The 16936-nt window shown below is 43.6% G+C and overlaps 1 protein-coding gene across 1 annotated transcript in view; it reads left to right on the top strand.

The window, feature by feature from the left end:
• Positions 1 to 16936, top strand: part of CCDC13 (coiled-coil domain containing 13) — a gene marked incomplete at its 3' end in the record, with an annotated part of 38519 nt that overhangs the window by 414 nt on the left and 21169 nt on the right. The window contains exons 2-7 of the mRNA XM_080387690.1: positions 1528 to 1635; positions 4583 to 6511; positions 7421 to 7548; positions 7656 to 7876; positions 12664 to 12812; positions 15316 to 15458. Coding sequence (XP_080243816.1) covers positions 7662 to 7876; positions 12664 to 12812; positions 15316 to 15458 — 507 coding nt within the window. The 5' untranslated portion in view covers positions 1528 to 1635; positions 4583 to 6511; positions 7421 to 7548; positions 7656 to 7661. The remainder of the gene's footprint in view (positions 1 to 1527; positions 1636 to 4582; positions 6512 to 7420; positions 7549 to 7655; positions 7877 to 12663; positions 12813 to 15315; positions 15459 to 16936) is intronic.

Here is a 16936-nt window from a genome sequence, read left to right on the forward strand (position 1 = left end):
GAGCTGTCCCCCGTGGGTGGTCGCAGAGGTGTCCCTACGCCACCCTGCCGCGGGTGTCAGCAAGGTCAGGGTGGGTGGGACATGTCTTTCACCCAGCTGCTTCTGCTCCACGCCCAGCCTGGCCTCTGTGTGAGCTGAAGGTCACGGAAACCTCTTGCAATGGACAAATTGATTTACTTCTTAATATCCCTTTCTTGGGTAAATCTCACCTCTGGCTGTCCACCTCTCCTGAGTGACAGGGTGCTCTCGTGTTTCCTTCTCCGAATGAGTCAGGCTAAAATACAACTTACATTTAGCAAACAAAGGAAGTTGTAGCAGGCACAGAGAGACTGCAAATCCTTTGCACTGCAGAGGAAATGGTTTGTGCATTTAGTTAAAAAACCAGTTAGCCTGCTGAAATGGATGAGCACAAAATGCGGCGTCACCAGGGAATATGGCCACGTGTTAAGTGTATATTTTGCATGTGTTTACTAGCCTGGGCTTAAATTAAATTCCTGTTGGTTTATTTCAAGAGCTTGGAGTACTTCCATGTGACCCTGAGCTGTGTTTTTCTGCTGAGTATGTTGGTGACCATACTGGTAGAGATTTTTCTAGCAGAGATCTTTGTGATGTTGCTGGGCTAATTGTGCTAGCAGAAATAGTCACAAATTGAAGAATGATGTTTATGCAGAGCAGTGACAAGGGAACAGGTCTCGGGGTAGTCTGTGATGGGGACAGCACGACAAGTTGGCAAGTTTTGTTGGATGGTCTCACTGGTTCAGTGATGATGGCTCAGTGAGTAGACCCCTTCTTATGGCCATCACTGAGGTGTTTTTTTTCCTTGGGGGTGCGGGTGAGAAATCACCTGTGCTGTAATGGAAATGGTTCATCCTTCCGATGCATCTGTGCCTATCAAGGGCTTCAAGACTTGCTCTGGCTCCTCAACAGCTGCCATTTTGTGTTCTCCAGCAGGAATTTGAAACTACATTGGAACTGGTGAATGAGGTGGGATAGGCCATGGTACTGACTGATGAGTTGCTAGGTAGGGCTGACCTTCTGCAGCAGCTGGCGCTTTCCACAGAATGCCTCGGGTGCTGTTCTTGGCAGGGAGCGAAAGAGGAGGGATGAACTTTTCTGAGGTCATTAAGGAATAGCTTGTGAAAGCAGAGCAGTGTGGTGGAAGATGGAAGTCCTGAAAGGAAATGCAGGCAGTGACCAAAGCTTTCAGTGGCTCCTTGCTGCCTGTGAGCCTGTGGGGGCTGCTGGGATCTGCAATGGTGTAAAAGCAGATGGCAGAAATGCATTGCTTTGTTACTTTTTTTTTGTCCTGTCCTTACCTGTTCTAGTATGCAATGATTTTGCTTCCCAAGACTTCATGTGAATTAAATCACCTGTATGTAGCTCATCAGCCTGAGTCTAGCTCTTGTGCTTGTATCTTACTATGTGAATGTTTGTGACCGGTGGAATATGCAAGGAATTATCTTTTTTAAAAAAGTTATCTTACCTTGGTTTTTCTAAAACCTGAAGAGAGATTCTTTGTCTTCACAGTCACCATGTCATCTGGTCAGGAATCCGTTCTCTCAGAATATGAATCTGACACCAGCCAGACATCAAAGCTGTTAAGAAAATTTAAAGAGACACCATTTGTACCCATCGGTAAGTTTAATAATGAGGAGATGTGGTTACATAGATCTTTCTCTTCATGGGCAGTCAATATAGTAAACACCATCACTGTTCACCTTTTTCCTGTGAACAGGAAATTATTTTGAAATTACTTCCTCATGTAGGGTTGTGTGGCAACAGCAGTACTCCTGCCCAGAGGGGTATTTGTTCTGCAAGAAAGAGGGGAATCGATGAGGCCTGTTATTTTAAATAGAAAACTCAGAACCTACAATTACAAAAAAAAACACCCAAAAAACCAAAACAAAAAAACCCCAACCTAAATCAAAAAACAAACCCTGAAAGACTTTTTAGGTGAGCTTAACGAATAGGTTTAGGTGATCCTGTTGGGTGGCAAGTACTGTGTTTTGCAGCTGTTCTGGAGTATAGTTACCAGGAACTATGTGATCACCTCAAAGTGATTTTAAAGCTAAAACAATACAGACCAGGTGTATCTAAAATGCAGCCGGCCTGCTAAACATTTTGCCCTTCTCTGCTGCCATCCCTTAGTTTAAAATGCATTTTCTTGGTAAGTTTTGTGGTACCACAGCTTGAGGAGGTTGTTCAAGTTCTCAGCCTCTCTGCCAAGACCCTGAAAAAGCCTCTGATGAGAGAGAGGATCAGTTGGGTTCATCCTGAGAGCTTTCCGCTGATCAGGAACTGTCTCTGACATGAGGCATGTTTTAATTTCCAGCCACCTTAAACAGAGAGCAGTCGGGTCACTTGGGGTGAACTGTTCCAAGCATTTGCCAACAGATACCTGTCACTGGCTCCTGTGGTCACAGGACTTTGCTCTCCAGTTTAAGGCGTACTACAAACTCCCTGAGTCCAGGTTCTCCCAAGCAGATTGGCAGAACTTACCTTCAGCCTGTGTCGGAGATAGTTTGAAGGCCCTAAAACTCTCAATAATATAAAAATATTATTTTAAATAATATTTAATGAAGCTACACATGGATCGTACACCAGTGAAGTAAGGGTTTATAGCTTCACAAGTGGAATTGGTAATACTCCTGTTCAAGGAGACGAGCTGTCTGGGCTCTCATCAGTAAAATATACATAATGCTTAAAACTAGGCAGCCTCCTTTGAACTGTGTAAACAATCATCCTAAATATGGAATAAAGTGGATGGAATTGGGAAATTTTGAGCATTGCTGCTCTGTATTCTGTGAGAGCGTCTGTGTACACAGGTTGGAGTTGGCACAGCCAGGGCAGTGTTCAGTCTGTTGAACAACTAAAAGTGAACTCTGTCCCTGTGAAAGGAACCTTGCTGAACCTTTCTCCCACAGCACTGGACAAGTAATGTATGACTTGTCCTGTCCTGGTCAAAGCTGGCCAAACGTCATGGCACCCAAAATAGCAACCTCAGCAGGCTGGTGGGTACGTCAGGGTGCAGCCACTTGCTGAGTGTTCGAGCTGCAGCTGAGCGGTGTTCTTGGGTGTGAGCTTCCATCCAGCAAAGAGGGTGCAAGCACTTGTTCTGAAAAAAAATCCAACTCTGACACCTTGAACTACTGCTTTGGCATTTTAGTGGAAATCTCCCACTCTTCTCTGCACTGACTTGTGCATTAAATGAGGTGGCATGAGTGAAAATAGTAGGCAGGCTGGGACTTGCCATCTACACAAAAGTGGAGTGATTAGACCACAACATACTTATGTTAGGATGAGAGGAAACAGCCTCAAGTTGTGCCAGGGCAAGTTTAGATCAGTATTAGGAAGACTTTGTCGAAAGGCTGGTCAAGCACTGAACAGGCTGCCCAGGGAGGTGGTAGAGTCAACATCCCTGGAGGTACTTGAAAGAAGTGTAGACGTGATGCATAGGGACACAGTTTAGCCGTGGTCTTGGCAGCATTAGGTTAACGGTTGGACTTGATCTTGAAGGTCTTTTTCAACCTAAACGATTTTAAGATTCCCAGGGTATTTTTAAGTGTGTCACTTGCACATCATGATGACTTGGATCTTGACTCGGAGGATGCTGTCCTTGCTTTGCAGGAATGGCTGGCTTCGCCATGGTGGTTGGCTACGGGCTGTACAAACTGAAGCACAGAGGTGAAATGAAAATGTCACTTCACCTGATTCACATGCGTGTGGCAGCACAGGGCTTTGTCGTGGGAGCGTTAACATGTGGTACGTACTGCACGGGAGGCTGTCCTCAGCAATGGCAAACTGCAGAGAACCTCTCACATCTCTTCTCCTGGTGGATAATAGAGCATGCATGAAATACCCTTGGGGTGGAAGTGTCGTGGCTGTTACATTTTAGGATATTTATGCTCAGTACTGGTGTTTGCTTGGCCTTTCTAGAGTAATGTGATGTTTAAGTACACATATTTAATACTAAACTATACTTAAGAGAGTAGAAGTTCCAACTGCTTTTAGATGTGGGAAGTATGTGATGTTCTACAGATGCTTAAATTAGAGGCAAATTAGAAAAAACATCTGATATTAATGTTTTCCCTTGTATATGTGTTGCTGTTTATGAAGTTAGTGTGTTGGAAAATCAGCTTGTGTAGACTGTGGTATTACATATTCTATATATGTGCACTTTTCAGGACAGGAGTTGTGTCCCTGAATGTACTGAATGATTGGTACATCCCAGGTCTCATCTAAGTATTGCAGCTCTCTGTGTGTGTAAATGTATATCCTGTGAAACGCTGTCTGTGCTGTACTCCCAGAAGGTACCACAGAAAAGGTACAACAGAAAAGCTTGACTTTGGCTGCAAAGCAAACTAGAATTGGCTTGGGACCTGCATTTTCATTTACAGTTTCTTTGTATATGAATAATTTTGTAGTGTTCCATCACTGCTATTTCGAAAAACATAGAGACAGCAGAAGAGAAAGTGAAACGTTATTTCTTTTGCTGAGACTCTCTCTTACTGTTCTGATTTTGAAAGCCGTTGTTTCCTATTTAACCCAGCTTTCTAATTGTGCTTGTATTTCTGTCTTGTAGGTGTGCTGTATTCAATGTTTCAGGAGTACGTGGTGAAGCCCAAGGAGTAATGGAAAGCTGACTGAAATCTCTGTCCTGGTGGTGGCCTACATGCTGCAGCTACAAACCTCATATCGAGGGGTTCTTGAGGAAAAAAATAATACGTGGTATTAGAGAATTGCCCTTTATCTGTTTTGTGTATGGTACACTGTCCTGAAGCTGGCAGCCTAAATGACTGTGCACTGGGGGAGCAGGTATCAAGAGTTTGGCTCTTTCTGATTGAGACTACCATATCCCATTTTTAGGAGATGTAGTATATTCCCTTTATCTTCCTCTCAACTGTCAACCCTGTCTTAAAATTGGTGACTACTTTTGCTGCAGTTGCCCAAAACTGAAGTCTGAACTATATTCTTTTAGGCCACAGGCAGAACGTGGAGGCCACGTCTGTAAAATGGTGTCGTGAATGCTTTGCTGCCATTTTCTATCCTGTGGATTTGTCAGCCTCCAGTTTTGTAACTTAGGAATTTACATCTAGTACCACTAAATGACTTCTAAACTATTGAGAGATATATAAACTTCTATTTTTTTTTATTTAAGGCACAAGTATTTGGTATGTTGCAGCTATTTAAATGTTATATTTATTCATTGTTAACAAAGACACAGGCTCCCTATTTTTAATACAGATTTTCAGACTCTTGGATTACTATATTTTGTAACTTTATTTACAGTGTTCTTCTGAGTAACATTTAAATGTAACATTTAAAATATACCTTGTGAAAACTAAACCTCGATTTGGTGTTCTAATGCTTTTAGGTAAAATATATGATCTAGCTCTGACTTCTGCAGTATCATTCCCCATAGAAATTCTGAATCATTTAAATCTGAAAAGCCCCCCCATCATCTTCAATGAGGCATGAAAACCTTTCTCTGTGAATTGCCACTGTTATTTTACAGCCAACCCCCTTGTATCTCCAATAGCAGTCATAAAAATAAATGTTTTTACTGATTGGCTTTATCAACACCTCATTTTTTCCTATTGGCTTACATTCCGTGGTGATAGTATTATGTCTCTGTAACAAATACCGCAAGGTACATACTGCAACTCTGTGACACACTGTACAGGAGCAGTGGGAGATGAAATACAAATAAACATGTGAGCACTGGAGAGAAGTGTTTGGCTATGGATTTGCTGGGGGGGGGGGGGGGCTCGCTCCCCCTGTTCATGCATCCCCTTGCAGAGGGATGGGGTAAGCTGGTATACCTGCACAAAAATCACCAGGGAGGGTGCGATGCTACTGGACAGTACAATGCTATCCCTGGCTGCTCACTCTCGCTGGAGTAAAGCTGGGGAGGCTGTAAGGAGACGCCCCTCCATCGCGCAGATGCCTTTTCCTGTACCTGCTTTCCTCCTTCCCCACCACGGGGCACAAGAAGGTGCAGCTCCGCTCCCGTAGCCCCGAGGGGCCGGCCTTCCTGCGGGCAGGGGGGCCGGGAAGCGCCCCGGGGCAGGCGGCGGCCGAGGGGAGCTAACATGGCGGCCGGGCTGAGGGGAAGGGCGAGCTCCCGCGCCGGCCGTGCCGTACCACCACTGCGCATGCGCGGCGCTGCCCTGACCTTGGCGGGCGGGCCGCCGTTGCTATGGGAACCGCGTGGGGCAGGGCCGCGCCGGGAGCCGCATCCGGAGCCGCCGGGCCCGGCCCTACCGAGGCGGGCAGCCGGCCGGACAGGGCGGCCGGGGGGAATCTCCCGCTGCCCTCGGGGCCGGGAAAGGCGGTTTCGGTAGGCTGGGGGGTGGGGGAGGCGCGGGCCGGCGGCCCAGGGGCGGAGGGTGCAGTGCGGCCCTGTCAGGCCCTTCAGGCCGCGGGACGGGCGGGCGGGGCAGAGGGAGCCCCGCGCCCCACGCAGCAGCCGGGCAGCACATCCCCCTGCGCTGGGTTTGCAGTCGGTACGGTACGCACGTAGGCAAACGGTGCCCCGAGGCACCGTACCGGGGCTGGGGGAAGGTGTCCCTGCCCATGGAAGGGCATTGGAGCTAGATGGTCTTTAAGGTCCCTTCCAACCCAAACCATTGTGTGGCTCCGTGACCCCTCATACCCCAGGATCACTCATACCCACGAGTCCTGTGGGCTGTGCAGAGGCACCGAACTCTGCTCTTTGGGCTTGTCAATCCTTAATGCACCTTGTCCACACACCCATGTTGTCCTGAGGCAGGCGTGGAGGTAAAGCTGTTTGCAGAACATCTCTGCCCATAACAGGACGTGCAGGCACAAAGGGACATAGCGTGCATTTGGCACTTTATCAGCATGATTAATGCCTTAGTGTGAGTAAGGGCCTGCATTAATTACTCAGTGGAGGGCGTGCCTTCCTAAGTTTTTACTGGTTGTTTTTCCTAGATCAAAGGTGCACTAGATATTTTGCTGACAGTGAATGTCAAACAGAAGGAGAGGGGGCTGGAATACATCAGAAAACTCATCATCTTTAGTCATGCTAAGTAAAGCTCTAGACATTTAAATGGGTAGCAATATTATCGCTTTAATGTTATCACTTCATGCTTAGAAATGTGGGGGAAAGATGCAAGCCACAGTCTTGGTGTCTAGTGCCCAAAGGAAGCATTAGGATAAATGGAGATCTTTCTTCCTCTGTCAGTCCCACAATAACCCAACAATGGGGGGATCTGCACCTTTGTTTGAAATGTGGGAAGGAAGGCTGGATGGTTGCAAACAATCTCTGTTCCCTTTAGTCAGTATAATGTAACTGCCACATTTGCTTGGATTTGACCCCAATGTGCTCTTCTGTAAAAAAATTTATTTAAACAGATCTGTTCAAAAACATTTTAAAACGTTGCTTTTTGAATGCTAGAGTGAAAAGACCCGAAAACTTTTATCAAGACTGTTTGAAAGCCATTTATGGAAAAAGGCACTTGAAGCAAGGCCGTGGGGCTGAAGAGCACAGTGACTGCAAGAAGGTGGCAGGGAGACTGCACAGAGGTCAGTGAGAAAAAACTGCAAAGCAGCTGCTAGAAGAGGATGTTTTTCAAAGTGATGTTGATCTCTGCTCTCTGTCACTTTTTATTTTCTTCTTGTTATGCTTTTAGTAAACAATGGAGTCAGACATGAAAGTAAATGAACATTTCAAAAGCCAGTTTAAGGCTTATCAAGAACAACAGCAAAGACGCCTGCAAAATCTAATGGAGAGGAAGAAAAAGCAGAACAGTCAGAAGGATGATAATGGCAATGCAAAGGAGACATTTGGAATCCCAAATGATCTAAACCTGTTTGAAACAGGACAACCTGTAAATGAAGATGACAGCAAAAGGTAAAGGTGTAGCAGAACCATTCCTTGAGGAAGTCACAGAAGTATGTTTTGTGTATGACCTTGTGAAACTCATATTATTAAGTTGACATAGCACTTTCTGTCTTCACATATTGGGCTTTCATTATCCTGAGAAGACTCTCACTGTCCCTAACATGTTTATCCTTACATTATTGTGATGTGGGTTTTATTATCAGTGTTTCACAAATGAAGAGCGGAAGGACAGAGGGGTTAACACTGCCACACTAGGACAGCTAGGTACTATCTGATGAAATCCAGTAATTCAGGATCACAAGCATCCTCTGAGCTGTTGGTTAGCTCCTGCCTAGTCTTGCAAACAAACAGGTTCCCTACGTGAGTAATTTCCAAAGACAAATAAGGGCAATGCAGCTAAATGGGTGCAGGCCAAAGGCAGTGCAGTGTGTTCCTCTGGCTACCTTTGCGATATAACCTGATTCAGTAGATCAAAAGACAGCTATATAGGAGGATCTCACAGACGGAGTTGCCTTCTGGTTAAGATACTTGACAGGGTTATACAAAATAGGGTTTTAAACCTCACTGGGGACAGGGGGTTGGGTCTTGTCTCACCCACTGGAGTAGTATCTGGATTACCAGGACATTAGACATTCTGGTATGGATCTTCCTTGCTCTTGTTTTTGGACTGGAGTGCATAATTCAACTGACTGAAGCAGAGATTTGAAACCCCAGGTCACATAATTTATCTTCCTTCTGGGATATAGTCAGTCTTTCCTTCTGACTCAATTCATATTTTTTGTACACACTAGAACAGGTCTGAAGCCAGCTGGACACATCCCAAAGTCGTCTGCAGTTACTACAGTGCTGGCTAGTTAGGGATTTGCTTTGTGTTGGTAGTAAAGCCAGCTGAAGAAATTCCTGCTTTTGCTTCCCACTTCGCACCTGTGCTCATATGGGTGTTTGCTGGAAACTGCATTCACTTTCTGGGGCAAGGGTACTTTTATCTCAAGTCATTTCAGTGATCTCATTTACAGCTTTAGCCCCACAGACTGTTTTATTGATAGCATGATGGGGTACTGTGTTACCCCAGCACATGATGTACTGTGATACAGGGGCAGGAAGGAGAAGCTGGCAGCTCAGCCAAAACCAATAGATCATGGGTGGAAAACCGTATACCTTTGAGACAGTTTCCCCTCCCGGAATCCAGAGTGGGGAAGGGCACCTCTACCAAAGTTTATCAAGCCACTAACCAAGGTTTATTACTTCTTAAATGCTGATATTCCCTCTGAGTTGCTCTGGGCAACTCCCTGCTCAGCTTGTTTCTGAAGATTGCTTCCTTAAACGCCCAAGTGCATAAGCTGCAGCAGAGCTTCTGTGAAGTTGCAGGGAACCCAGGAATGAACCACTGAAACTTTCAGGTGCTTCTGGGAATGTGGTGTTCATGCTGCAAAGGAGGTCTATGTGGAAACAGGCAGCTGACCTAGAAACCAATGCTCTCACCATTGCATCGTATCTTGTCTTCTTCACATATAGGTCCCTCAGCATGGCTTTGCTGAGGGATTTGCCAAGTTATGCTTCTGATCTGACCTCTACCAGCTGTCCTTCTCCCTTCAACATTTTGTTCTGATAGCATATAGAAGGTTACTATGAAGATCTGATTTATTTTTTTTTAATGAAGAGGGAGACTGATTCCTGTACTTCAGATGTGGTGGTGGAGGAGAGGGGCTCAGGTGCTGATGCAGTGTGCATACTCCGACGTGTGGAGTACACAAGAGTTCTAATGGTTTTCTACTATTTACAGTTCAGTAGTTTAGGTCTGAGTAATTCAAGTGCTATTACTTACCTCTGTTTTCAGTGGCACTGACTGTTAAAAGTCCCCATTTGGCCTGGCAGGTGTATCAGATTTATCTGGATTGTCCTTTGCCCATGTACGTCTGCCTTCAGCAAAAGGGTGGCTATGAGTGTATCAAATCTGGGCAGAATTTGCTTCTGGAAGGGATTCACCAGGATGTACGTTGCAGTATTCCCATGACAACACATTAGAAACTTGTTCCAGAATAACCGGACTCCATATGGTCTGCACTGGCAGTGATTTCAGCATGTCAGCGTTGTTTATAGCAGCGCTTGGAAAACATTCTCCCCTCAGAAGTCTCCCTTCCTCTGAGCCTTGGGAGTTTGTTTTTCCTTCCTTCCGTCCTACTTCCAAATTGTGTTTAGACCAGTGTTAGTTGACATTTCTGTCTTTCTGTTTTGTTCTTTTTGTAACTTTATCCTCCCTGATCTGTTTGGTATATTTAAGATTAAGTGACTCTCCCCATCACATGGAGAATCTGTAACAGAGTTGGGAAAGACACTTACCAGGGTTTCAGTCGTAGGCCCTGCTCATAAGCCTCACCTGGCTGTGTTTCCTCCAACTAGAGTGAAAAGGGTTACCTTTCTGCAGCTTGTTTCTTTTGTCTGACTTTCTGTAGCTGAGCCTCTTGGGTGGAACTTGCTAGCTCCTTTGTAACATTTAGGGTCACTATGGGATGGAATGTGGAGGTTTCTCAAAGGAGACTCCAGCTCTGTGTAGCCCATCCCACTGTAAGTGCTTTTTTGTCAAGACTTGGAAGCCAGCTCTGAGGAAGACATTGCTGATCAGGTGTGTTAAGAGCTTAGAATTTTTTTTCGTGTTAATTCCCTAACAGTTAAAAATCTTTCTGTCCATGTGTCGCTAATTAAATCTGCACAGTTTTGTTGCTCACTGCTGAGTGGTACATGTGGGAATAGCTTAGTTTTGCCTCTTCTCTACTTGGATTGCTCCTTTTTTTCTTCTCCTTTGTAAACAGCTGCCTTTGATCTCCCTTTGATTTGCAGCTTTGAAACAGAAGTGCATTTCTTAATTGTGGATTGTGAATTGTCTCATAAATTGACTGTGCTGTTTATGGCAGTGCTTTAAGGGGTCATTTATTCTGACATGCACATATGGAGTGTGCGTTTAAAAGCTCCAAAGTCCAGTTGGAGCAAGAAGCCTACTAAACCTTTTGAATAAAAATTATGTAGGTGACTTGGAGATGGCAGACTTCTCGGGGGGGGGGGGGGGGGATATGTCTATAGCCACAGGTATATACTGTAACAACTGGGCTTTATCCAAATCTCTGTGATCATCCAAGCTACCTACTTCTGTTCTAGTCTGGAGCAAAGGTTCCGTTCCAGGTTAAGTCACCAAAGTGTAGACACTCAGGTTCACACTGTAGATACTAACAATCTAGGGGCCGATTCATCTGGCTGGCTTAGGTGTCTAATGATATTTGAGATGCTGTAGCGTGTTGGGAATTTCCACATGGGAATCATAGAATCACAGAATACTGTGAGAATGATAGATAGGACACAGGAGACCTGCACCCTTCAGCAGCAGCAGCTGGGGGATGGGTGGGCAGCCCAAACAGCACCTGTGTGGAGGTAAATGAATGGAGGCCCCTCATCAGTACACTTAGATCACCTGGCAGTGGCAGCTAGTCTGTGGGCAGCACTGGTTGTATTGACTAGACCTTCTGTGAATTTTGTGTGCAGTTTGGCTTGCTGCTCACAGAGACATCCATGTCTTGGTACGGAGTGGGACTCACCCTGAAACTCAAGTAGGGGGAGATGAGGAAACTCAGATGGGAGGAGAGAGAAAACTCAGCGGCAGGCAGAATAGGAACCTCTGACTTGAGCCAGCAGGGCCTCTACCACAAACATATTTGCCAACGCCAGTGTCAGTATGGCTTCTCTTAGCACATTTGGTTTCCTCTCTGGGGAATGGAGACAGGTTCATGGCTACTCTGAAATGCTGCTGTCTGGAGGATTCTGGCTAAAAGGTATGTCTAAAGTTGAAGGATGTTAATAATTCTTGGGGTTGCCTTGCAAGTGGCAAGTGCTATCTGAAATGTTGTCAATTCTTTGCCTGGGTGCCAGAATTTTTCTGAAGAACCCTGCATCATGGCTGCTGGCCTCACGTAGAGAGCTCAGATAATGTTGGGGCATCGAAAATGGATACCCTAGTAGTGCCCTCAATTGAATGGAGCCCCTGAGGCCTTAGCTTCTAGATTTTACATTCAGAGGAACCATCACGTAAGGATAGCAAAGAGATTTAAGGTTATTAATTCCCTCCATATCTTAGAGAGCTGAAACCTTAAATGTTACTAAATGTACTGAAGAACAGGAGAAGCAAGGCTATTTTCTGCCTTTCAGGGGGCTTTTTCATATTCTTTGTTTCTAAATTAATTCCAAAAAGCAACACTAACAATACAAACTGATGCTAGTCCTTGCTGGTGGGGTTCCAAGAAAATCAGATGAGGACACAGGGAACTGGTCTTTTGTGAATTGCTATGGAGCATTCATTTTAAAAGAAGGAACCTCAGTAGCAGCTTTTGTAGTTCGTGTTCTGTTGACTTCTGTTGTCTTTGGTACGTATGGAAAGTAAAGCCTGGATGTCACAGATGCTGGATGGTGAGCCCGCCTGGTTTCCTCTCAAGAACCAGATAGGTAGGACTGAGTGAGGTAAGACTATTCAGTAACCTCAAGAACACTGAAAAGGTGCCCGTTATGTAACATTTTGCCCCAGACAACACAAGGAAGTGCAGGATTTTTAAGGAAGAAATTAGTTAACTGAATAGATCAGATCATCAACTTGTGTTCTGATCTGAGGCTTAGGATATCCTGCTTAATTCAGTAAATTCACTCCTAGTAAGCTCAGCTCATCTAGCATACAGTCATTTAATTATTTATATTTGGAAGCATCTGCTTGAAGCACATGACAGTGACATTTGCCATGATGGTTTATTTTTTCTCAGGTTGCTTGAGGTTGAGAACGAGCAGCTCCAGGATCAGCTTCGAGAGGTCCAGGATGAGAACTGCAGACTATACAAACTGATGACAGAGAAAGATTTTGAAATAAAGCAACTCCAGAAAAAAATACAGGAGGACAGATTGGCTTTGTCAGGTAACCACAGTAACTTTGTATTCTCACTATGTTAGTTTGCGTGATGCTCATGACAATAGAGGTAAGAAGATTTGTTGTGAGCTCCTGGCAGTGAAATATTCGTGTGCATCTCTTTACCTGCTTTATGCTAAAATGGAGTATTTCAGTCATACTGTGGTTGGATTTGTTTCCACTCCTGTAATAAGCTTGTGCTAGGAAGAATCAGAATTCTCAGCTGAGAGGTTTGTTCTGTTGAGCTTGCAGTAATTTACAACAGCACTGAAATCACTGGACTTTGAACTTTGAAAATACTTAGTCACCTGGGTATAGATTTAGTCAACACTTCAGAGTTCCTGCATAAACTTGCAAGGGTCTAAGCTGACACTGCTTTGCATTTGCAGAGTTTGCTAAGCATTGATGTCTCTCCCGTGTAAGGAGTCTCATTGCTTTATTTGCAGAGGGAAGTTCCTCACAATGGTTTGGCATGATAGTAGTTACACAAGGAATGGCATGTGCACTTTAAGGTCTGTGCCTTACTCTTTCCTTCGGTTTCATGAGATGCAAAATTTGAATACTATTATTTATAATAGTATTTTATAATGTTATATACTATTATGACCACTGGTAGTCAGACAGGTCAGACCTGAGGTGCAAAATATTGTTACTAATAATTGTCATGTCCCTTAAAAGAAGTATAATGCTCTTTTGGGGTACACAGTGATCTCTGTTCCTCACACATCATCTGCAAACTTGCTATTATTGGCACAAAAAAATAATGATTCATAGAAATCATATTTTGGAAAACTTTCTGTTAATATCAAACAGCAATGTTGCAGCTTTCTCTGCTATGTAGTGTTAAATTCCTTATTCAGGCTCCTTTTGTTTGCGTGAGTAGGGCACATGCAGGATGCTGGCCGAATGCAAAGTCCAGCTTCTGAAGTGGCTTGGGTGTCCTTTGGAAACTGAACTGTGCAGGATGCACCTCTTCCACTGGGTGCCACTGTTGTTCAGGACAGCCGTGATGACCAGGCTAGTAGAGAAGGGGGAAACCAGCAATAGGCAGAACTAAATAACACTTCAATTACATCTTAATTCTTACAAACTATCTGTAGCTTGTATGTAGAAGTGATGATCAGCTACTACTACTGGGTCAGGACCAGGAGCCAGATGTCCTGCTTTAGCTTCTCTGGCTGACTGCTATGCCAGCTTGCAGCAGTTTGCCCCATGCCTCTGTCTTCCCTGTCTGCATTGTGGCAAGAGACTCACCTACATTGCTTGGGAATTAAAAGCTTTGATTAAATGTGTGCCGTGCATTTGAAGACCATCACATGGAAGCACCAGCCTGGCTTTTGGTTAGTTTAGTACTTACTGTGATCCTTAGCAGCCATTATTTATCATGAAAACTAAGGAAAAAGTAACCTCTCGATAAGAGGGACAACACAGATAAAGGAGCGAGCAAAATGGAAATACTTTTAAAAATAATATTCTCTACAAGGTTTTAAAATAGTGATATATTCTATTCTTGGCTGTATTCTGCATAGCCCCTTTAATGTCTCCAGGGGTTTTATGGGACTCAGAATTGACTTGATTGATCTGTCATCTTTGCATTTCACCCTGGTTTTTGAAGAATCTTCACAGGTACCAGCAGAAAATCATTACTTCAGAGCACTCAAGGAGGATGAAAGTGTTAAAAAGAATGACAGCAGATGAGTTCAAACTTTGTATATCCCACCAAGGATTTGTTATTGCAGGCTGATATTCATTGCTGAGCTAGAGGTTTCCATGGACATTGTATGCAATTATATTGATTTTGCACTTGAGTGAGAACTTTTCTTCACCTATGGGATGTTAACAAAAGTGAAGTGACACACAAGCCAGTCCTGTGGATTACTTTATTTGTGACACTAATCAAAGCTTCTCTGATAAGGAGGTGAATGAATTGTCTGTTTAAAGGAGCAGTTAGAAGAGTAATACAGTAGGGCTCCGTGTATTATCGCAAGGGACATGTAAATAGGCACAGTGAAATTTCCTGGATGTTATCTAGGACACAACTGTAATAGTGTGCCTGACCTTTTAGGACAGATGTCTAGAAAAGTTTGCACCTCTGTTTCAGCAATTCCTCCAGCAGTAAACAACCAGCAAAAATAGTGTTGTCTTTTTCTGTAATATGCCACAAAACCCTGTTGATAACTGTCCTTTACAGCAGTGAGGAGGAAACACCTCTACCCTTTCTATGTAGTAATGCTGTACGACCACCCTTGTGGCCTTCTGACATGTGGCTGTTGCTTAAGTGTAGAATGGCTTTGCTAGCTATAATGTGATGCTGACTCAAAGGACCAAGCAATCCAGCTGGAATCACTGATGCCTCTTTTCCCTCACTTGTTCATTTCAGTGCCTGGCACAGCTCTGAGAGTAATGGATTAGACAATAAAAGTACATTGTGCACTGGACAGAGAACAAAAGCATCATCTATTCTGAATCTTGCCTGTAAGATATGTCCTTTGCTTTTATGTATACTTTTCAGGGACGTCTGGTTTAGCTGGAGATGTTGCAGCTACTAAAATAGTTGAATTGGCCAAAAAGAATCGTGAGATAATGGCTGAGACTGAGAGTGAAAAAGCCAAAGTGAAGCAACTGAATAACAAAGTCAAAGAGCTGGAGAGAGAAGTGAGCCATTTTTCTTATTTTCTTTTTGTGTGCTAAAACATAGAAATCCAATTTTTGGGCTAGAGGATTTGTAGAAAATTTGATTCATGATCCCCTTTTGAATTTGCTCTTACATCCACACTTGCTTTGAGTTCTTGTAATTTCTGTCCATGATAGGAGAGAGGGATGTGTGCCCTCAGCTGTTTTCACCTTTGCAGAAAGGAGGAGCTAGGAAAGGATACCCATAAGTTACAATAAGCCAAAGATTTATGAAATAGCATTTAGGAATTTTCACTTGTATTTGAAGCACAGAGGCTTTTCTAGCAGTATGGCAATGATATTTTTCTGATTTTTTTTTTTGTTGTTGTTTTTGTGAGGAGGAGCAAATTTCATAACATTATGTCTGTCTTTCCCACCTTATTTATACCAGTAATTAATTAGCACTCTATTCTTCCAGAACTGAGACAGTAACAAGCAATATCACATAAGACAGCAAATCTTCACTCAGGCAAATTCATTTTTCTGGTGTAGTATAACTTTTTTATGTGCTAACCTTTCACAGGAATAATTCTACTCAAGTGACTGCTGAAATGCAAATTAGGTGCCCTGATGTCAATGTTTACTTTGTTCATTGGCTACTATTGCTCTTCCTTAAAGTTTGGTAAAATTTGAATAATTTTTAATGCTTTTTTCCTGCATTTTGCTTCCCTAGAAGACATCATTTAAATAGATCAGTAATGTTTATCATGCTGACAGATGCATTTTGACTCCCATCTTTCACAGTCAGTTACTATCATGAATCATTCATCTATCTGAATTGTACCCCAGTTACCTGAAAGATCAAGAAATGGTAGATTAAATTTTTGAGACCTCCTGCATAAATCCAGAGTGTTCTGGTCAGAGAGATCTTGTCAAACAGTTGGCAGGCTGGCTAAGAAATACCAGGGGTAGCTGGGGACTCACAGAATCACACAAGTAGGGGAGCAAGCCATGAATAATTTCAAGAAAAATCAGCTTGGTTATAACCCCCTACTGCAGAAGCGTAATGACTATTATTCAAACAGAAACTTAAAATATCATCAGATATTGACCCCAAAGAAAGGACTGCAGACGCTTCAGGAAAGGAAATCAAACTCAAAGCAAACAGACATGTTCAAGGTGCAATAATTTTTGGTCAAAGCAGAGATGGACACTTTAGATATATATTAATCTTTCTTTAGATACCAGCACCATCAAAATCAGAACCAAACCCAACAACCTGCCCCATCTGAGGTAAAGGTGAACCACAGCATGAACCCGACTGGAACCATGCCCTGATCAGTCATCTGTATTTTCTCACAACTTCATTTGGGGAGGCTCTTCTCTAAACTAATGGTCACTGGCTGAGTTTCTGGATTGTACTTGGTTGATAGGACTATAGGAAGATGGAAAAGACGGGTAAAATTAAAGCAACGTTTGACAGTGGGAGGTATCTATGAAAAATGTTGAATGATGAAAGA

This window comes from Falco punctatus, assembly GCF_963210335.1.
Source record: "Falco punctatus genome assembly, chromosome: 4".
Taxonomy (NCBI): Eukaryota; Metazoa; Chordata; class Aves; order Falconiformes; family Falconidae; genus Falco; species Falco punctatus.